The following is a 23,023-nucleotide window of genomic DNA, read 5'->3' on the forward strand; positions in this document are numbered from 1 at the left end:
GCCCCATCCCCCAAATCATTCCCTTCTATATCCTTATCCAGATATTTTGTAGTTGAAGATCACAACGATAACTCGCTCAATATAACTTTGAAATAAGCAGTTTACTCATACTGTGTAAAGAGCTCTCAGGTCACAGAGTTCCACAACGACAAACACTTATGTTTCAGATTAATCACATTCTTTTTGTAAATCCACTCTAAAATAAGGTGAAAATCAGTATTGCCAGTTCAGATCCAGTTTACCTGCAGTTATTTGGGGATTTAAGCCAAAAATCCTTAAAGTACTGGAAGTGACAAATTTAAGTCAGTCAACGTTGCCAGCCTGATTACAAACCTAGAATCAAGTCAGAAGCATATGAACTAAGAAGTTTTTGTTGTCTAAACAGAACCAGATGTTGTGCAGAAAGGGAACTAGTCTTGAGGAAAAGTTTGGGGTTTTTTTGCTTTTAAATCTTGTACTGGTTGAACAATCACTGCAGTCTTTTGTTACTCAGAAAAATTGTATGAATTAATTAAAATAAGCAATATTTTATTTCAATACCAGATTTATAGTTTATGTGTTACACTGGGGTTGGCTTGACTGATTATTAAACAGATATGTCTGGAACACAATGTAACATAAGTTTGACATGCCATGGGACATGTACAATTGATTTCTACTAAAATATGGATAATTAGGCCCACTTTTATGCCTATTCTTTTACATTTTACATGGTGATAGTGACTAATATTTTAGTAAGAGGGTAAAATTCAATAAAATGTATAAGGACAGCCATACAACTCAAAGAAAGTTTGCACAGCTTCCAATTCCACTGTGAAAATATACCCCCTCCAAAATAGAAATAGGCACTTCACTTTTAAAAATGAAGCACTCTCATTTGTTCTTCAGTCGTCATCAACAGTTGGCTTGATTGTTACTCCTCTTCTGATTTGACCCCAACCAATTAAACTGCAAAAACAAAAAACAGTTTATATTACTTTTAATAATGGTCAGAAAAATCAAGGATAAATCAACAACCTTGTTTTATGCCTTCAATTCTCACATTTTTAATTTTCTCCATCCCTCTCCCACCCAAAACATCCTACAAGATTCTCAGACTGGTTAGTGGAAACACAGAATAAAAAAGGATGAGGGACAGAGACCACTTGTATCTTTGTAATCAGTTAAGGATGTATCTTTGAACAGTAAACTAAAAATCTGAAAATATTGTAACTTATATTGTAATAACTGGGCTTTAAATCTACTCACAGCTTCATATCTTTCACCTATGCCTGCAGTGCTGCATTACTTTCAAACAGAAATGAAAATGTTAAAATTCAGACAAGATTACAGTAAGATTATGAACAGAGCTGTAACTCTCAATGAACCTACAAAAGGTAACCTAACTCTCAGGTACGTTCTACTATTTATATTTCATAATACTAAGACCTCTTATATAGGCCACTGTTGCCTCAGAAAACGAAACCTATAAAAATAAAACAAAATTGTGGCCATTTCGAAAATCAGCAGCAGTCCATGTTATATTAATGTCTTTAAAATATTTCCAATTTCTGTCGCAGAGATACATAGAAACCACATGTACATCTCAATTTAATTTGCTAAGCAGTAGAGCCTGTCTCTGGACCCCAGAAAATGAACTGAAGCATATTAACCCATTACTTGCCACGTTTTAGGATCATAACCATAGGTCTAGCCTAGCGTTGAATTAACTGTTCCTTGGAACCACTAGTGTATCCCGTTTGCTTGGTCATTTGCTGTTTTAACCTCTATGCTTCTATATATTTACTTTCTATTTTACACCTCCTGTTCATCTCTTGCTTTCTCACTGTCTTCCATCTTTCTAGCACTCCACTGCTCTAAGTTTCTTTTCACAGTACCAACTGTACATTATATTTACTCCAACTGGATTTTATTTTGCTGCTTTTTGCAGTTTGCCTCCTTTCTCTTTTCTCAATTTTCAGTTTATGTTGTCCATATGTACTTCTAATACAGCACAGAAGGCAACTTTTTTAGCAACAGGATCTTTATAGCAGACAGCCCCTACTTGTTCACCCCATAAACCAAAGATAAGTGGGCTTTCTGGCAAAAGTTGCTCTTGTTTTTCAAGTAGAAAGTAATCTACAGAAGCAACAAAACTCACATTAAAATTTACACAAGCTGTTAAGCTATAGCTAAAAAACCCTGCATAATTTCCAATGTAAATGGGCTTCCTTTCTTCCTTCTGCTTTTGCTGACTTAATTTGGGTCCTGTCTTTTTTTTTCTTTTTCCTCCTCCATCCCTGCCCCCATATTCCATTCAAGGGATGTTATATTTTCCTTCTTGTTGCTGTTGGTTTTTGTGTTGTTTTAGTTTGGTTTGGGGTTTTTGTTTGCTTTTTTCTTTCAGGGAATATTCTCATCTGTAATTTGACAGCTAGCTCTGAGACAGCAAGCACTTAATTCTCATCTACACTTTGCTGTTGATCTGAAAGAGGAACACCCATCCATGAATATAAAGCTTGGCTCTTTTTCATACCGTAGGGACTTTTTGCATGAGCAGCTAGATTTCCTTATACTTTCCCCTCATACTACAGGAGCTGTCAATTAACACAGTCAATTAATCTAAATTCTCTTATGTTCTTATGATATTCATGTAGTCTTATGGAACACATAATAGGTACAGCATGCATAAACAACTAAAGAGAAGGATGGCACCAAGCTTAAAATTAATCATCAACCAATCCTGCTCGTTTTCAGCCTCCAGATGCTTCTGTGCAGTTGGCCATTTTACACTTGTAATGTGAATGGGTCAATCCAGTTGATAGTACTTTCCTCTCTCCTCAGAGTACATAAAATACTCAAGCCACAAAATGTCCCTCCTCCATTTTGCTTCTATTACTTCAAGGCTGCACTGGGAGTCACAGACAGTTCCACAGGTTGACCATCACCAACTTAGGTGTGTATAGAAACGGACTTTGGCTTATGACTAGAATTTTCCAACCATGCTGTCAAGATAGCCTACTGTTAGCTCAATTACAGCACAGCTCTTCTGGCAACAAACCATGAACCTCAGATGTTTCCTTGTCTGCTAAAGTATAGATAAGTATAGTTAAGTATAGATCTACCCTTTAAGAGAGGTCAGAAATGAAATGAAGCATCCCACAGCAATGCTGTCCATGTGTGAGGAGAATCCAGAGAAATTTTTAAAACAAACATATATTAAACTATTGTAGAGCAAAACCAGATGTGTTTATTTTTTTGTTAACAATAAAACAACCAGGTACTCTATCAATTTAGTATCAACTTACCGCCAGTGTTTCTCAACTCTTCGACTCAGGGCAATTTTTTCTCCCACTTCTGTGCATACTGGGTTAGTTAGCACAATCTTCCCCAAATCAGCCTTTACTGCACTGACTCTCCCTCCAGTAGATAGGGATCCTATGTTTACCATTAAAACTTCATTCTTAGATAGCTTTTGCACCTGAAGTAAAACATACAAAAATCTGAAACATAAGCTACAAAAATCTGAAATGTAAGCTTTAGTAAGAAATAAAGCAACCAAGCAAGCAATATACTACAGAGTATTATGCATCTTCTGTTACCTAGCTGCCACTAAAACCAGGTATCTGAGAAAATGAAGAAACTATTGATGACTCCACACATAAACCATGTCAAACAATGTCAGTGGATAAAGTTTCCATTTTCGTTCTTGTGAAAGGACAAATATATAAATATGTTTGATATGTGGTACTGCAGGTTCTTGTTGTAGAAAAATCCCTAGAAAATGTATCATGCCATTTTATATAAAACATAATGAAGATTTCACATGCTGTATTAAAAGCAAAAATGGCCTCAGATATTGCTACAAATTGGCACGTTATGCCATCCTATTAAATAACCTAGATATTCTCATTTACCTCATGCCTACATACATCAAAACCACTTTTCAAAAGAGTTCATTTCACAGGATAAGGAGGCAGTTGAGGCACTTAAATTTATTGCTGCATGAAGCAGCTGATAGATTTTACTGCTAACACAGAAAATTATTTCTTAGATTGATTTGCGTGAAGTGGATCACAGAACATGAGACTACTGTACATCAAGTTCAGTTTCATTTCAACTACAGTGTTTCAAAAAAAAGCCTTAGAAGTTCCTCTGAGAAAGAATCTACAAAAAGCAGTAAGTAGGAAGTAGATAATTACATGTACAAAATCAATTACTGCATAATTAAATAGTCTGATAGCAAAGGAAAATAACTACCAATATGTTTAGAAGAATACCTAACTTCAAGATACACTTCATGGTACTTTAAACTACTCTGATAGGAATTCCTATTTCTCTAAAAAGTATTCTTCTATAATATTAAGTAAACAGGTATATTTTGTGACAAACATGCATGAACAGGGAGTCAAAATCACTACTAGAATTTTAAAAATTTACATTTTAATAAAACTTTTCACAAGAATAAAATAAAAAAAAAATTCAAGTGCTTTCTGGGAAAAAAAAAAAAAAAAAAGGTACAGACCTTTGCAGCTTTCTTGTCCCCTTCAGTGCGCACACCTAACAGTCGTCTCAGCAAGAAATAGGAAATTTCTAGCTCTGTAAATATTTCTGGCAGTGCTCCAACTGCACCAAGAACTTGGCCTACCATTCGGTCAGCCCGACACAAAGTTGGATCAATCTTAGTTCCAACACCTACAACACAACAAGGAAAGTCACAAGAAATGGAAAGTAGCTGTCATACTTACACATCAAAATATCTGAAGTAGATCTAAAAACAAAGAATGTGCTGAGAATTCCCTATTACCTGGACAGCACTTTCAGAATGTCAGCAAGACTGAGCTCTGTCTAAACAGATCAAGAAATATTCTGCTGTTAAAGCAAGTACAATTAACAACGCAAGTTAAACTGAGCTGGCCAGTGACATTTAGGAAAATTACTCATTGAACATGAAATGTTTACACCCATGTTGTGTCTCTGTGTCTTTCTACATACATGTATTATTTGAAATTTGTCAGCCTTTTTGTTTACTACACTTAAATGAATTGTTAAGTGAAACCAAGTGTTTTCAATAAGCATGAGTAAACATTTCCATAAGAGAATGTTCTTACCTATCAGACCTCCTGGAGCAGCATATTGTAGATCATTGTGTTCAGCAAAGAGTGACACAATTTTGGAAAAGATTGGCTTGCACATAAGTTTTCCTTCACTGTCCTTGGACACAATACCAGGCCGGACCTCAATTTCCTGGCCCACCTAATTACAAAAGTGAAGAAGCGATTAACTGGTTGTTTCACAGGAATGTGAACCTAACTGCTCCTCACAGATAAGACCTACTTATCCCAAGATCTACTATTTATACAAGTCCTTGGTTCTGGGCTACTGTAGAACTTCTAGGACTTCTTTTGCACTGTTTACTGCAAATCAAGCAACACTGAAAGCTCTGTATCTTTTAGCCAACAAAGCAATTGATTTTCTCTTCAATTCACAAAATTGCTTTAGCAAAGGCTATTTATCAGCAACAACTCTAGTATTAAATTTTATGGTTTTTTTAAATTACATTTAATTTAGAAATGTTACAGAACTAAGGAAAATTTAGTTAATTCAATCAGTGTGGCAGATCAGCATCCGTAAACTGCAAGACAAAGAAAATACAAGTTGTATAAATGTTCAAAGATGCAGTTTGCTTTCCAGTCTAACAGAGCAACTTTTAAAGTTTCCATCTATTGAGAGTATCCCACAAACAAAAAAATCAAAATACACAGAATACTTAAACAGGCAAGTGGGACCTGTGGGAACCCACATATACTTCAAAGGTACCTTTAAAGTACTTTTTCTCCCCTCTTTCCCTCCAGTAATTCAGCAAGTGGTAGGACAGAAAAAATACTACCTCCCTCAATTTTTGTAAGCAATTAAATCAGTACAGTTATTAGCAAAATTAAGACTATAATAACAAAAATATGTCTTGTTCTGGTATTTTAAAACAGGAGTAAAAATGAGGCATAAACAGAAAGGATAGGTGCCATCTGACTGTGTCCTAGTTTAAAAAACATTAAACTATATAGACTCATTTTGTACTAAGCATGCGAAAAACTCTGCTCATTGTTTTAATTACAATTTCCCAGAGAAGAGAGGGAAAAGGTTACCTTTAAAACACCCTTTAGAATACTGCCACCAGCTACACCCCCCTTAAGGTCATCAACTTCACAGCCAGGCTTGTTGACATCAAAAGATCTAATTACTGAAAAGAACAGACCGTAATCAGGTTTTTATTTAAGATCAGACTTTTAAAGAATTAGTGCCTTTCTTTAGCAAATTTGCTTCCTTATTCTTACTAAGGTCTACACATATTTATAAATATTATAGAAAATTAATTCAAGGATAACATTAAAATATCACTAATAATTTATTCTGAATAATACATTTATTCTAAATAATATATAATATAGTGTATATATATAAATATTATATATATATTTAATTTTGCTCTCAAAAAAAATTTAAGCTGCTCACATACATAAACAGCTTTTTAAACTATTTCCGCATAGCAAAAAGTTAAATATCCTTATCTGAAAGAGAAAGCAATGATCAACTATATTTAAAAACTCCTTCAATATTTACAATGTAATTTTTTTTAATGTAGTCACCTTATTTTAATATAGTAAATTTTTATGCATTCTGAACATACATTTTGTAGGTCTCAAATGTTTTTTCATGGGAAAAAAAAACCAAACAGATTAATTGTAGAGGAACTTAATTTACAAATATGTTGGAAAACAACTGAGACTTTCAGGAGACAAGACTAACCAGAAAATCTAACCAAGCTACATGTAAGATTTTCACAGAAATAATTTCATTTTCAATAGTTTGTGAGTAATTTGTAAAATTTAAATTCACAGCAACTAAAGGAATATTGTAAGACACAGACAGGCTTGCATTTTTATTGCATCTTTCTATTGCCATACACATAGAAGAAACACAAAACGAAGTGATGAACCCAAACAGATTTAACTACACCAATTAAATGATACAACTCGAGGAAAAAATTAAAGTTTTAAAATAAGAGTGCACTAAATACTCCTTTTAAACCTATCTCTTTAAAGCATTCCAGCAACATGCTGTCACAAGTGTAGAAAGTTGTAATACACGATTAGCCACAGAAGTCTGGACCTGAGCATTTACGTACCAATAAGCCTTGGTTCAGATGTGAAGTCTCGCAATGGGACTGGGATTTTCTTCACTATATACTCACAAACTACCTCAATGTTATATTTCAACTGTGCAGAGATTGGAATTATTGGAGCTCCTTCTGCAACTGTACCTAATCCAAAACAAAGTTCAACATGAAGCCTTAATATAATAATTACAGCAACATGACCAAGTGCTCTGCCATTGTAAATTATGCTAATCAATTTCAAGGCATTTTATATGCATTTCTCAAATCAGTAAGTATCAGGGCATTTACCCTTCCCTTGAGCATTTTAGCTCAAACCAGACAGGCTTCTTTGAGGCAGTTTTATTGCTTCTGGATAACTGTGTACTGAAGAGCTTTACAGTTGCTCTCTGAACATTGTGCCAGATATTAATCTGCTCTAGGGAAGAATCTACTCCTGATCACAACGTGATCAGAAATATTCTTCAGATAATTTCCTCAGAGACCAGACATCTCAGTATTTGATACATCAGTATTTTAGGCAAGTTTAATTATGCCAGACTAAAATTCCTAACAAGTACTGGTTTGTTCCCTCCTGCACTGCAGTAGAAACAATCCAAGAAGGGACTATACCAAGAAGAAACTACAAATTCAGTAAAAGCTTCTAGATAAGACCTATTGCTATTATTTTCACATCAAGAGCTCTGATCAAATAAGAAAGACAACTCCAAAGGTCTATTTTTTCTACTAACAACATACACTAGCATGGTCTAAGTAAGAAAATTTTCTATAAACATACAGAAAACCACTAGTTCTATGTCCCAACATTGAAGAGTTTCCACCACTAATTGGATTTCTGCTATTGAAAACTTACCTTGTACAAATGCAAGAATCTGCTCGTACTGTTCTTTAGCCTGGCTCTCCTTCACCAAATCAATCTTATTCTGTAGAATCAAAATGTGTTTCAGTTTCATGATTTCTATAGCAGCTAGATGTTCTGAGGTCTGGGGTTGAGGGCATGACTCATTACCAGCTGAAAGAAGAAAAGTGACTCCAATATAGAAACTACAAAGATAGACAAAACTCCTGCAATTAGGACATCTACTTTTCATTATATCCTTATACAAAAAGACAGTAAACTCTCAGTAAGCTAGATGTGAAGCATCCAAGTTAACAAGCACCTACACACTTCCCCAGAACTGCTGGCTCTAGAATCCACACAATATATGACAGGTGAGAAGCTGGCAGAGTGGCTTCCCCATTCTCTGTGCTCCCAACAGAAACACATGTTTAAAATTTCCAAAGAGCTAACTTCTGTCTATTTTATTTATTCCATTCTTTAGGTCTTTAGACATCACAGTACTGACTGTAGCTTAATGGACAATTCACCTTTTATTAAATATTCTACAATTCTATTGTTTTTTTCTTGTCACCAAGATCCCCAAACTCCGCAACATACAATGAAAATATCAAGCATGCGAATAGGGCAGGTATCAGCATGCTTTGGATCTTAGCCATCCAAGAAGCCAACGTGGGCCTGATGTGCCATTATGGTAGTCAATCACTTGAAGTTCAGTCTACCACGTTTTCTAGGTCTTAACACGCAGGAGGAAATAGAGCTCATCAGCTGTCTCAAACTATTTAAGCTACAGTATCTGAAGATGTTGTTCTTGTTTGTTGACATGCCCTATCCAGGTAACATAAGAGCTATTAATCACTGCAGAGCACTGAACTGCTCTAGACGTAAAAAAAATCCATTTTATTCACTTCCTGTTTTTTGCAAATCAGGTTACAAATTGTCTAATTTAAGATAAAACTACTGTACCTTGATTCTGTCCATATTAATTGGGGTTTATTGTTTGAACTCATGTTTGTGGACCCTCCTGTATGGCTAAGACTATGTATTTAAATCAAACTGAAGCTTCAGAGAAACTCAAAATGTACCTGTAAGCTAAAACATTTCCTTAAAATGCTAAAAATTTTGCAGTACTATACCTCTACGAGGTATCATCTTACCCCCTTAATCTTCTATCAATTGGTCCAGCTACCAGACTAATGAGTATGTATAGCTATGTTTAAAAAAACAGCTTGTTAGGGTACATTTTTAAATTTCATTGCTTGCATCACTCTACTAAATTTGAAACCCGTATAAAGTTGCTTCATTATATTAAAAAGATAGAGCTCTGCTTTTCTGTAGCAAACATTACCTATCAACAGTAAAGCTGCATCCATTACTGCTGCACCGTTCAACATAGTAGCCATCAAAATATCATGGCCAGGACAATCCACAAAAGAGACATGCCTGTTGTAGAAGAAAGTTAAAAGAAGCCCAAAAGCCAATTATCAACAATTCTCTAATTGACTTATGTGAGTGGCTAGGCAAACATAAAGGTTAAAAACATCCTTAAAATCAATAAATAAACATTTCAAGACAGAAGCTGAAAATTAATACCTCCAAAATATTTCCCATAAGAACATAAAGACTACTGAGTGGCTACTAAATAGTTTTTCTGAGTTTTAAGATTTTATACCACCTATCCATATTAGGTACTGCTTTCATATTTCACAAATTTGCTTATAAATTAGACTAGATGTAAATGCACTAGAATAAAAAAAAAACAACACGCAAAAAAAAAATCATTTGATTTCTCTATTTTACAAGATATCTTCAGATCTCCAATTTTAGAAAATTATGCATCACTAATTACACAGTTATAAATGCACTTCACTTAAGAGATTTATTCACAATGTTACAGTGCTTAGCTCCAACCTTATGATTTTATTGCGCAAACCGTAACAGCTGATTCACTACATTCTTTCCTGAATGCAGTCAGTAAAGAATTCTTGTTTCCTGGTAGCATGCCACCAAAAAGCAAAGAACTAATGTGCTGCTTCACTGACAATGTTAAAAATCTGCTATAAGCAAATAAACAGTAAGATAAAAGAATCCAAAGCTTTTAACCAATAGTTTAACTATGGCTGCATGACTGTCAAACTCCAACAGAAGTTATTATTGGAACAAGTGCTCTAAGAGGAATCTGAAGAAAGGAAGGAAATATGTGATTACAGCACTAGGTGTATTTTACACATAAGCATGAACTAGGAATCTTGTACAACAGTCTTTGTAACCACTCTCATTTGAGCAATCATTTTAAAGATCCACATAGCAACTGTTGTGGTTACTATGCCTGCACAATGACCACTAGGCTTTCTTAGACATGCAGCAAATAAAGGACACCTGGCCTCCAGTTGGAGGCCCAATCTCACATTAAGCATCAGGATCTCATTTATTACCAACCTTGAAGACTTTTCAGCCTCTAGGAAGAAGTTTAAGAAAGATCACCCACCAGAACGAAATTTTAAAGATGTGTTTGAGAGTTCCACATCAGTTCTGTTCATTTTAGTGGCTTTAAAATGTACTTATATCAATAGCAAAAAAATTTCACTTCAGAGTCCTGAAAATACCTGAGCACAGAAGGCACAGGTGTTCTCTATCACAGACTGTGGTGCATCACGACTAATAAAAACGAGGCAGTGTAGATGATACCTGTGATCAGCAGTGCCCAGCGCCTAAAAACATGCGGTCTGCCAGAACAATACATTCAGTTTGCAGCTCCATCCTGACCATCTTCCATTACATAAAAGGAAGTAAACACAATTTATAGCATTTGTTTTACAACAGTTACCTGACTAGTTTGAAGTTCCCTTTTGTGCCAGGAATATCTGTAGGAAACTCATCTGGAGTGCTGCTTCCACAGGACCGGTAACACTCTGGCCGGGAACAGCTTGGGTCATCCAGCTTGTATATCTGTAAGTAATTTTTAGAAATTAAGAAAAAGTTAAACTCATCAAGGGTTAATTACTTATAAGCTTACATGAACCCCAAACTATATTAGCAACATATTTGCTGTATTTATACTAATGACTCACCTTTGCATTAGCATAACCCAGCTTGATTGTGATATTTCTTTCCAGTTCATTTTTAAATCTGACAGTATGAACTCCAGATATAGCTTTGACTACTGTCGACTTTCCATGGGCTACATGACCAATTGTACCTATGTTTTAAAAGCAAACATTTGTCAATAAACCATTTTTTAATTTTGTGCACTATTCCATTACAATCAACACATAATTACCCCAAACTCTCTGTAGCCATTAACTCCAGAGCTCTCAAGAGAAGCATGTATGGCTTTCATATTTCATTTCACTAATTTTTGTTTAAACAAACAAGATCCTCAGTTGAGCTCCCGATGTACAGATATTTGCATTTTCATAAAACTAATGTCAATGTTTGATTTTAAGGTAAAATAAACTTCGCTTTAGCAACTACTCCCCACTTCATTCAGTAGTGTTCTTGAGGTTTGACAAGTCTCTTCCTGCACCTTGATAAAATTTATATTGAACACACATTATCTATATTACTGTATGTTTCAATAAGAATTTCTTTAAAATGTTCTTGCATAGGTACTGTATGTTACTGCATGAGCATGAGAAAGAATCACATTAATGCACCTTTCTTTTTTGGAAGTTTGTTTTTACCTATATTAATTGTTGCTTGTCTGCTGATGACTTCTGGTGAAAGAGGCGTCAGCTTGGTAACATCCTGTATGAGGGAGATTTTAGGATTTATTAATCTTGTACCTAAATGTTTAGAGCGTACTATATGTATTTTCTTAAAAATTATCCAGTAGTTCCATTCAGCAAAATCCAATTGAGCTCATTAAACTAATTCTAGGTATGCATTTCAGTCTTTCAAGTGTGTGAAATAGGACCAAAAGTGCATGAAATCCTGATCGTAAATCAGTTTTTGTTGTAAATCAAACACTGCCTGTAAATCTGTACAGGCTGCAAGACGTTAAAAATGAAAGTACACAAAAAACCTGAAAAGAAGCTCTAACACACAAAAAAACCCCTTACCTGCCCCCAAACTTTAATTACATATAACAGGCAAATTCAAATTAAGTTTCCATGTGCTACATGGTAAACTGCATACATGTTTTAAAATCAAAGGCTTGTCAATAAGCAGTTGTTTTAATTGGCTAAGTTTCCGTTACAGTCTATATATAATTACAACTACTTGGATTCAGTAGGTCCAGAGACTTCATTAGCACCAAGGATTTCTTTTTTTAAAAGAATATATATACGTATTCCTCAACTACTATGCTTTAGGTACCAGAGGAAAATTCTGCTATCCTAAATAGATCCTTGCATGAACCTACTGGCAGCATATGGCAAATCAAACAACCTACAAATACACTAAGTATAGTTAAAAGACAACTCTGAAAGAGTTGTTTTGCTGTTTGTTTTTTTTTGTTGTTGTTGTTTTTTAAGCCGTTTGTCCAAATATTGAACAGACAATTGAATGCTGAAATCCACAGAAATGTTCCTCTGTACTAGTTTCGAAACCTCTTACAGTTAATTTCCATCCTGCACTGAATTCATATGGATGAGCTGCTCAGCTCAGGCAGAGACTCACAGTGTCAAAAAGACTCCTCAGTGCAGGAGAAGACATAGATATTTTTCTAAGATACAAACACATTAATCGACATTAAAACATATATTGTATATACTGTTACGTGCAGGTTCTGCACGTGTAATAAACACACGTGTAAAAATATAGCTCATCCATTCTATTCTTAAGTATTACATTACTAAAATGTTTATGTTCCATTCAAAGCAAGTTTTGCCCTCGTAACACAGGCAATTTATATTTCTCGTATAACTAACTTCAAACGACTACACCAACTGAAGTCACCGATGGGAACATGACCTGCAGATGGCACCATCTAGCAGAGTGACAAGCACGTAAGCATGATGCAAATCCTGTCATCAAGAGAAATGTTCCTGGTGCACACAATTATGCACGCATGCAATTTTTTCCTCGGGATTGGTATAAGGGTAAGTTCAGCTACAAGCTCCAGCCAACTCTAAGCATTTGAGGGCCAACTAAAAAAATACAGCATAGGTCTTAAAAGGTATTTCCTACTGACCTCCCAACTAGGCCTATCTGTGCTCTGACTGGCAAATGCCACAGTCAACAATGAAAAGAAGTAAAAATGCTTTGAAATTACTACGTGCTTCACTAATTAACGACAACACACTTTGCTACAACCAAGAAAGAACTATCGCACTCAAACCCCCAAAACATCAAACATGTAGACTGCAAAGGCAAACAAGCCCTTCTATTTTGCTAAAAAACAGGGAGGCAGTACCAGAACTTTCGACCGATTTTGTCTGCGTATATGCGTAATAAGCGAGACAGACCAGGCGAGATATTTAATAGACAAGGCTACCACAGCCTCAGACCACTGCAGCTGATTTTCTTCGTAGTCAAGAAAATTTTCTAGAAGGCCCAACCAAGACAGGCGGGCACTCAATCCACGTAGCCCGCTCGGGAACAAAACTCAAATATATGCCTCTACTTCGAAGAGGGAAGAGCCTTTCACCCCGCTAAACCACGACAGGGCTGTCGAGGAGGAAAACGCAGGGATTCACCCCTGTGGCACGAAGGCTTCTCTCGCAAGGCCGGCCCGGCGGACTCGCCCCACCAGCGAGCCAAGCGCCTCACGGCCAACACACCCGCCGCGACCAGCCTCACCTGCTCCCGGCGCCGCCGCCCCGCCTCGCGCCTCCTTCCAGCCGCCCCCCCCCTCAGCCCCGCCGTGCTGCGGCTCCCCCCGCAGCGCCGCCGCCACCCCCGCTCCCGCACACACACCGGCGGCGGCGGCGGCGCGGCCTGGCACGGATCCCCTCAGCCTCCCAGCGCTGCCCCCACCCCGCGGCGGCCCGGCCCCGGCTGCCCCACAGCAGCTCGCCGGCCCCCGCCGCCCGCCCCCCCGGCGCCCCGGGCAGCAGCCGCCGCCTCGGCCCGTCCCTCGGCGCCCCCCGGGCGGGTCTCACCAGGGTGGCGAGGTCCTGCCGGCTGAGGTGCGGCTGCCCCAGAGTCACTCCCGCCTCGTCCCCCGCCATCTTGGCCCGAAGAGGAAGCGGGGGGGGCCCGCGCGGCCGCCTGACCCCCGGCTCCCGGGGGCGGCGGGGCTCCCGGCGCGCAGGCCCGGCACTCGCTGCCCCGCCGGACGCTGTGCGTGGGGCGGGGAACCACCGCGCTGCGGGATGCGGGGCCGCCGCCGGCCCCGCCGCGGGGCGGCAGCGACTCAGGCGCGCCGCGGGGCAGCCCCGGGAAGGACCCCGCTCGTCACCCTCGCGCCGGGTGATGCAACCCGGCCCCGCGTGCGGGCGCCGCGCCGCGTGCGCGTGCGCGGCCGGCGGGGCCGCGGCGGCGGGAGGGGGCCGCGCGCGCGCGCCTGGCGGCGGGTAACGGTCGCGGGGTGAGGCGGAGGGGGGGGGGGAGGACGGGGCGTGCGGGGGGTCCCGCACACGGGTCCCCGGGGCGGCTGCTGGGACAGGGGTGAGCGGCGTCCGCCCCCCCTGCGTGGTGCTGTGGAAAGGGGATGGCGCCTCTTGCGTCCGCGGGACAGGCCGGCTGGACCTGCGGCTGCTGTGTGCGGGTGCCGTGTGTGCTGCGTGTGTAACACGCTTCGGCAGGTGGGTCAGGATGGGGAGCTAGTTCAGAGACACGGGCAAAAAAAGGCGGTTAAGCCTGTGTTGATCCAGGCACGACAGTGTAGGTTTAGTTGTGGCAGCGAGTGGGTGTGATGCGGAAAGGAAGATGGGGGTAAAACTGATGGCAGGATGTCCTTGTATGTGCTGGAAATGAGCACATCTCGTTTGGTGTGTGATCACCTTATCTCCTTGAAGAGTAAAATGGCACTCTGCATATGTTAGTAATCTCTGCTGGCCGTCAGCCTGGTAAGATTTTGAATGTCAGCCTTCCCTAGTTACCGTCTTTTGTACACTGAGTGCTTAGCGCTCGTTAGGGAGACCCTGCCCCAAGATACCGACAACTTGAGTCATTTGTACTAAGCAGCTGAAAACTCTGCCAAATGTGTGTTTTGCTCGGAGTTCGGTACAACATACATGCTTTAGATGTCCAATAAAATCCCTGATCCAGCTTAGAGGTTCAACAGAGACTAAAAGCCGGATTCGCAACCCTCCCCCGTGGGAAACTGAATTGATTTCTCCTTCATGGAAACTTCTGAAAGGCATACAGGTTGCCACTAACAGGGTTTCTATGAGAGGAACAGGTTTCAGCGTAAGGAACCAATTATGTAAAATGCATGCACATTCATCAACAGTGGCTCTGCCTGCTGCAAGATGTCATGGTTCTCAGATTTTGGCTGGCTAACTGCTTGGGTCAAAAAAAACACGCCAGGTTTGTAGCAGAAAACCATGTGATTGAATTGCGATGATGGAAATCTGTGTAAAACTGGTTTAGCAATGCTTGTAACCTCCCACTTCTGCAAATACTAATTCCATGTTTTCCTGATAGAAGAGCTAGGAGTGAGTTCTGCTGGATGTACCTAGAGCAAAGACATTGCCAGCATGCTTGTTTTGAAGAAAGAAATATGAAAATGTGGTAAGAAACCTTACAGTATGTGTAATGGTTTTGCCAATGACAAGTTGTATTTTGTCTTGCAACCCAATCATTTTGCACATTGGTCTGGAAAACAAATTTTCACGTCTAATTTTTTATCAGGCCATGTGACGTTTTCAGTTTTGTAAAAAGTGTGTCACTTCTGGGAAAAACAATAGATACTTATAACCAAGATACACGAAATAGAGTGGGAACATGATGCAATACTTGGTTGTAGTTGCTTCGACGCCTGGGCATGTATAATCACTCTTTTATGAAAATTAAGTGAAAATACTATACTTTGTAGTTACTTAGCTATTTAAATTATGCAATAATGCACTGCAGTGTAAAATTAGGAAACAGTTTTTCTCACATTTGCAGCAGCCTTTAGAAAGGATTTAATCCTTGCCAAGAATTCTGTGAGGAATCTGGAAAAAAATATGAACTTGCTCCTGTTTTAACAGTGAGATTATGCATTTTGCATATTCTGAGATAGTGTTGTTGCTTTGATTCACTCTATTTGGGAATATCTGTGATACGAAGAAAATCCAGAAAAGCCTAAAGGCTGCAAATGTCTAATTAAACCAGGTAAAAATATTTCTAGGAGTTGTCAGGTATATTATACATACATGTGTCAAATAAATGTTTTCAATTACTCAAATTAAGTTGTAAATACTATGTTAGTATAACTCAAAAACATATGTCCAGATTTTTATTTATTACAATAGTCTTATTTAAACCAGTGGGAAATACTCAGTGACTGGCTTTGTGCAGATGCCTGAATCAGAGGGGTCAGCCTGGATCTCTGTGTACATTAATATTAACTGAGGTAATATTGATACCACTGGTCATTGTCAAGGGCCCAAATTTAACAGTCTCACGTTTTTATTTCAGAAGTTAGATTCAGGGCATTATTAGCATATTTTGATTTTTCGTTAGAGGCAAATTGTCCAATGTGAAGGAGAAGGAGATGGGGGAGTTTTGTGCTTTTGACATTTTGAGAACAAGTATTTCAAAACTGTTGGCTTTTTTCTTTTTTTTCTTTTTTTTCTTCTTTTTTTTTGCTAGATTTGAGGTCATCTTTGGCATTGTGTAGGAGATACCTGAAGATCGTATTACATGTCAGCTTGCCACAAACCACAGAGAGCAAAATGACAGTCAGGTAAAAACAAAACAATGCTGCTAGCTTTTTCCACCCTCACTGACCTGTGAAGGTCAAAAGTCTGAAGAGGGCAGATGGATGTCTGGAGTTTTGGTTGTACCACTTCTGTATGTGAGACACTTTCTGCTCTAGTTTTTCTTTGGTGAAGCAGGAGATGTGAGTGGGTATGTGCTTGGTACAGCAGAAGAGACACCCTATGAGTAAGGGAGAGGTGTTTCCTGTGAGACTGAGGTGGCAGGAGCACTAGCTGTGGTGGCTGAGTCCATACATCAAGGTGGGCAGTTTCACCACAGGCACACACGTAACGGGTGTTCAAACAGTGACTGGGGAGATGGGGCAGATTTGCCAGTGATGGATGTGTGGAGCTGGCTGGGTAGAGAGGGGTCAGGCTGTTGGGATGAAGGAGTGATTGGCAGCAGGTTGACTTTAGCGTGGAATAAGCAGGCAGTGAGGGAGCAGTGGGAAGGCAGTTGAAAAGAGTGGGAATAGCAGTGGGAAGCCTTTTGTGCAGCAGTGGGTGGCATTGCTGGTTCATTGTGTGAAGCTATGAAAGGTAGGAAAAATGTTCAGCTTGGAGGTGGCAGGTACAGAGGAGGTACGCTCTTGTGTACATCAAGCACGGGGTGAGGGTGGTAGTGAGAGGCTGAAAATAGGCAGCAAAGGGGATGGGAATGGCAATAAACCGGGAGAGAGGGTGGCAGCCTTTGGCCTGCTATTTAAAGCAGTGACTGACATAGGAGGGGACGGGGAGGCACGCAGCAGGTAGTGAGCAGGTTGGGGGCAGCAGTGGTAGACCAGAGGTCCACGCAGTTTACTTCACCTCTTACAATAAAGTCGCTGTTTCCCAGGCAATGACAAGACTGATAAAGAAAGCAAGGAGATGATGTTTGTGCTGAGGCAAAGCCCTACTCATCCCATGCCAGGCTGCCATTCCCTGCGAGGAACGTGCAGTTTGTTGCTCGAGGGCAGCTACCCCTGCGGCCCTGACCCGCCGGGCTTTGGTGACCCGGTTCCCACGCTGGCTGGCCAGGCTGAGCAGGGACCTGCCTGCAGCTCCCGCGGCTGCCCCGTTGCCAGCGGGCTTCAGCAAGCTCCTGACGGGGGCTGCCGTGGCTCGGGTGGGGGTCAGCTCAGCCGCCTCGGCGGGGCTGCTGCCGGCTGATCCCGGGAGCTGCAGGAGCGCCGTGGTTGGCAGCGGGACCTGGCCTGAGGGCTGCGGGGTGGAAAGGAGCAACACACCCTCGGGCCACCAAAAGCGGACCTCGGCAGCTAGGCGCAGATGATGCTCGTTGGTGCCGCTGTCCGAGCCCCAGTCATGCGCGGCCTTCGCCGGCCCCCGGTATGGGGCTCCTCTCCGGGGCGTGCCCGGTCTCCTCGCGTATGGGCTGGCGGGGCCGGGGCCGTCCCGGCGCCTGGGGCAGGGAGGTGCGGGTGGGAGAGGGCACGCCGCCGGGCGGGGGCCGGCGAGCGGGGCCGGGCCGCGGCGGGAACGCGGCGGTGGCGATTCGCCGCCCCTGCCGTGTCCCCCGAGCCCGCCAGGCCGCGGGTGGCGGCGGAAGTGACGGCCGGCCCGGGGTGCCTGTGGCGGGGGAAGATGGCGCCGGCGGCCGTGCTAGGCAGCGCAGAAGGTAAACAAGTGTGAGCGGCGTGGGGCGGGCGGGAGCGGCAGGGACCCTGGGGGCGAGGCCAGGCCAGGCAGGGCCGGGAGCGCCGGTGCCCGGGCGGCGCGGCGCGGCACGGCGGGGGGCGGCTCCCCACCTCCCTCTGAGCACAGACCGTAGGGAGGAGGGAGCCCAGGATCCCCCCTTCCTCCTCCTCCGCCTCCTCCTCCCGGCTTCGCCTCAGCCATTGCCCCTCTCTCCAGCCCCCCGGCGCCTCCCGCCGCCGCCGCTGCCGCCCCCGGCTGTATGTTACACAGAGGCCCCCCTCTCCGCCGGTCCAGCGGGAGGAGCCGCGTCTTCAGCGCCGCCGCTGCCGAGAGGTAGGTGAAGCCACCGCCAGGGTCCTCCGGGCAGCCCCGCCGCTGCCCGCTCCACCGAGGGCGGTCCCGACCCCCTCCTGGCCTTCAGGGACCCTCCTCCGCTGGCTCTGCCGGCCGAGGCAGGTGGGGGCGGCGGGCCGGGCGCCCGCGGGCGGCGGGGATGGGGCGGCGGCGGCAGGCTGCAGCGTGGCGGCGGGCACGGCAGGCCGCGGCGGGCGGGCGCCGTGCAAGCCTTGTGCGCCCGCGGGGCGGGGTATGGCGGGACGGCCGGTGCCCCGGGGCGGGCGCCCAGGGCTCCTGCGGCGGCACGTCTCTCACTCCGAGCCCGCCTGCCCCGGCCGTCGGGGAGCTCGGCCTGCGGGCTTTGGCTCACAGCGGAGTGGTGCTAAATATGCCAAGCAGACAGGCTGAAGTAGGTCATCTGGGTTCCTACCCCAAAAATGGCTATTTTGCAATCGGCAACGTTGGGGTAAGAAAAAGTATCTGAGCAGAACGCATAGGCAGCCTCACAGGAGTGGTACTGGAGTTTTGACCAGTTCGTTAAATCCTTAAATGTCGCTTAAAATTTTTAAGTTCCTGGGGTTTTTTGTTGTTTGGTTTTGGAGGTTTTTTGTCTTCTTTACAAGAAGAATAAGGGAACCATAAAGCTTCTACCAAATAAAAGGGCAGAACTTCTGAAGTCTGGCCTCCTGTTGACTTTGTTGTGTATACTCGTCCCGAAGATAATAACCCAGCTTCTTTACCCCCATTGCCCCATTTCACACTCAGATCTCAGCATAACACCATGCACCAACATCCTTTCTGTCTTTTTCCTTCAGACATGTAGCCAGCATGTTTAATTTCTGCCACATGTCCTATAAACTTTCCCAGTGTCACTCATCTCCTTTCACTTTCCTTAATTATACCCTATGGCTAGCTTAGATCTACACGTGTTGATTTGCCTTTCAGCAAACAAAGCAGAACAGGTAGCTTGGATCACACGGGAGACACTGGATCTTTTTAATTTATCTAGTTGCCAATTTAGGGGGATTTTGTAGAAATTTCAGATTGTTGTGATTTATGTCTTTCTGACAAATAAGGTTGACAGTTGACAGCGAGGTCAAAATGTGTCTTAAACAAAAGGCACAGTCTTGTTAATCTGATTTTCTCAGAAGATGCTAAAAGTATTAACAAAGTTAGCAATAAATATACAAATAATAAAAAAAGGCGACTGTAAGGGGTAGTTTAACTACCATAATTTAGATTAAAATTATTTTTACTAATAGTTCAAACAGTGATTGTAGTTCATTGTGTTTTTATTGTGCTAAAATTTGTGATAAGACTATATGTTTTGATACAAAAAAAAGATTTTTGCTACTAAGAAATACTTAACATGCTACTTTTTTAATAAAATACAAATATCTTTATAATGAGAAAATCTATTGATACTTCTTTGCATTTGGAAAAACTAATTGTTATAAAAGGTGCAAGTGTGTCTCTCTCTCTAAGGCAGTTGGGATAGATCAGTTGTCCAGTTTGTCTCAAACTGTCCAGTTTGAGAGCAGTGGCAAATGTAGTTTTCAACAGTACCATCATTTAACTCTTAGGTATCAGTGATACATGTTTTTATAGTTGAAAACAATTCTCGTTTGTAAGGATATAAGAAATATTTTATACTGGGCATGATTCTGGTATCATCAGTAAATATAATTGGAAGAGCATTGATCTGAGCTCGCTCTGTATTCAGGAGCATGTTTTTGTACAGGTGTAGTCATGCAATGGTCTCTTAAGCAAATGTTTTAAACTGTCTTGATCTCTGTGAAGTGCAGTTACATCATCTGTATAATGGACTAATAGGATGAGAAACTAATGTATACCTCACTAATAGGATGAGAAAGTAATGTATACCTCATTGATGTTAACTCATGAAACAGAAGTTGAATTTAGATTTAGTGAGGTGAAGTTAAACTGGTCAAGTAACTACTGCTGGTGCTTATATCTGTCACTCTTAAAATGTTTGTCAAGCATGTACTTTCATCAGGATCTTTTGGATAGTCATCCTAAAGCTTGATTTAAGAGCTGAGGAGCATATTTTATTCTCTCTTGGCTGGTGGTGTAAAATGGGAAGTTTCCTACATATAATCAATTAGTATTAATTAAATTCAACATATGTGAAAACTATACTCTTCAGTAGTATGTTAGAACAAAATGGTTCTGATCTTTCACGAGTATGTGCCTTTAACATTTGGATCCTTCTGTGCAGAAAGACTAAATTGGGTTATAGTACAAGTTTTTAGGAACAGAAAGTAATATGAGCTGAGAAGCCTAACTGTTACGAATACATGCATTTGAGAGCACCTTTTGAGTTCTAGATTTCTCAGAAAAGGAGCAAAACACTTGTAGTACTGTATTGTATGAAGATAGCTGAAGACTACTTAGCAGGGTTCTAGCATACTTGGAGTGATGCATAGCCGTGCTGAGCACAGACATGACCCATACTGAATTTTTAATACCTTTGGTTATAACTAGTTCTGATACTGCTTCTATCATAACCATAATGACCTCAGAGACAAATAATGTGTTACGAAAATACCACTGTTGTTATGAACTAACGGAGATTGCTCAAAGATAGCAACACGGGTAGAGATTGTAAGAGGAGCTGTCATGATCTGATGCATGTCCCTAAGAAATTCTTCATGCAGTGTGGATAATTTTCAGGAGTACCTAAGTTTTAATTTCTAGAGTACTGGCAGTCGGGTTTCTCTGACTGGCAGCAGTTGGTAAGCTCCTAACTCCTCACTTCTAAAGTAATCCAGTGTTTTTGGAATTCTCGCTGTGAATTGGGTGAACTCTTCAGCGTGGACCCCCAGATGCATTTACATAGTTACCCAGACTTAGCATGTATATTATAAAGGATTTTAGATAAAACATACCAATTTGATGTGTTTCTTTGTTTCCTACATTTACAATTGTTGCAGCAATGGGAAATGTTGATATCCACTAGTTATCTATCTATCTATCTATCTATCTATCTATCTATCTATCTATCTATCTATCTCACTTTTAAGTTATTCCTTCAGTTGCTTTTAGTGGGGAATTATGGTGAAAAATGGTGGTTCTAACAAGGTTTGATAGGTTTAGTGTGAAACCATGTAAACAAAGGTTTAATTTGACACATAAAGAATTTATACTGTGTAAACATACATTTATACACTCACTGTATTCTCACTCACTGCAGTATACTGCATTCAAAGGCCCAGTTTTTAGTGATGAATATGTGCAGTTCTGAATGTTTTGCTTGTATGTGCAAATACATATGTGTATTTTATTGTCATACATGTGTATAACATTTGACTATGGAGAGATGTCCTATTTCTGCAGGAAAGTTTTTGTTTTAACAAAATTAGTGTCAAAAAAATCTGCTCAACACAGTCTTTGCGGTTCACCTCACTAAATAAAGCCTATGTACTGGCTTTAAAATTTGCATTTAAATGCATGCATTGGATGGGTGAAAGGAATGAGATAGAACAGATTATTGGGTTTTAAGATCTTTTAGTAGCCAAGTATGGTTCTGTATGTCTGGTGAAATATCTTTCTGTATTACTCGTACATACAGTGTTATGGGAAAATTTGTTGTTCAGCTGTGTTCACATAGGTTCCTTAGAATTTCTGAGATGGATAGGTAGAATGAACAAATACTTAATAATGAGAAGAGAAAGGAATTTACTAATTCTGTCTCAGCATCTCAAGTAAGTTCAGAACAGCAGTAAAGGAAAGCAGAAAACTGCCTTTCAGCTTGTGTGCTAGAGTTGGTTTTATTAATACTTTACTCGAACACTGCATTTCTATCCCTAGAAAGTGCATCTAAGCCTACATGTTACATACTTATTTTCAAAAGTACTGGTTTTGGATAGATTTTTAAATGTGCATGATTTAAAGCCAAAAATTAATGAGCCAAAAATGGGTATTCCATAACTTCCTTATCAATAGTCTGTGCATTTAAATTCAGTTTCTTGGCTTGTGACTTAGAGCCTCAGACAACCTGAGGAAAGAAGGTTCTCCTTGTTTATCAAGAAAAAGCAGTCTGGATCAGGGTTTTCAGACTTATGTTACAGCTGCAGAATAAAGATGAGAAATCAGTGTTGCAAGTAAGTGCTTTTACAGTCACAGCAGAGTAGATTCTGTAATGCATTATGTGGTAAAAGAGGAAGAAATGTCAGGAAAAGCTAATCAGGCTAAGCATATTTCTCTTTTGGCTTTTCAGCAGAGACTTACTTCCTGTGCTGCATTATA

At 41.1% G+C, this 23,023-nt stretch overlaps 2 protein-coding genes across 10 annotated transcripts in view; one reads left to right on the forward strand and one right to left on the reverse strand.

The window, feature by feature from the left end:
• Positions 1-82: 82 nt before the first annotated feature.
• Positions 83-14,144, reverse strand: EIF2S3 (eukaryotic translation initiation factor 2 subunit gamma). The gene is made up of 12 exons (XM_051607935.1): positions 14,036-14,144; positions 11,675-11,738; positions 11,063-11,190; positions 10,819-10,940; positions 9,340-9,434; positions 8,007-8,165; positions 7,166-7,300; positions 6,126-6,220; positions 5,091-5,235; positions 4,505-4,674; positions 3,288-3,460; positions 83-948 (listed from the first exon to the last, which is right to left on the reverse strand). The coding sequence occupies exons 1-12, from the start codon at positions 14,102-14,104 to the stop codon at positions 885-887; spliced, it is 1,419 nt and encodes a 472-aa protein (XP_051463895.1). The 5' UTR covers positions 14,105-14,144; the 3' UTR covers positions 83-884.
• A 234-nt stretch (positions 14,145-14,378) lies between these two features.
• Positions 14,379-23,023, forward strand: part of KLHL15 (kelch like family member 15) — a 38,228-nt gene continuing 29,583 nt past the window's right edge. Inside the window, exons 1-3 of one of the 9 annotated variants that reach the window (XM_051608648.1) lie at positions 14,379-14,449; positions 15,525-15,611; positions 16,677-16,770. The gene's annotated coding sequence lies outside the window, so the exon portion shown is untranslated. Of the gene's footprint in view, positions 14,450-14,517; positions 16,771-18,299; positions 18,399-18,634; positions 18,752-23,023 lie in introns of those variants that run through there. The other 8 variants (XM_051608614.1, XM_051608604.1, XM_051608639.1 and 5 more) reach the window with 8 other exon arrangements.

Source organism: Apus apus, chromosome 1 (assembly GCF_020740795.1).
Source record: "Apus apus isolate bApuApu2 chromosome 1, bApuApu2.pri.cur, whole genome shotgun sequence".
In the NCBI taxonomy this organism is placed as follows: Eukaryota; Metazoa; Chordata; class Aves; order Apodiformes; family Apodidae; genus Apus; species Apus apus.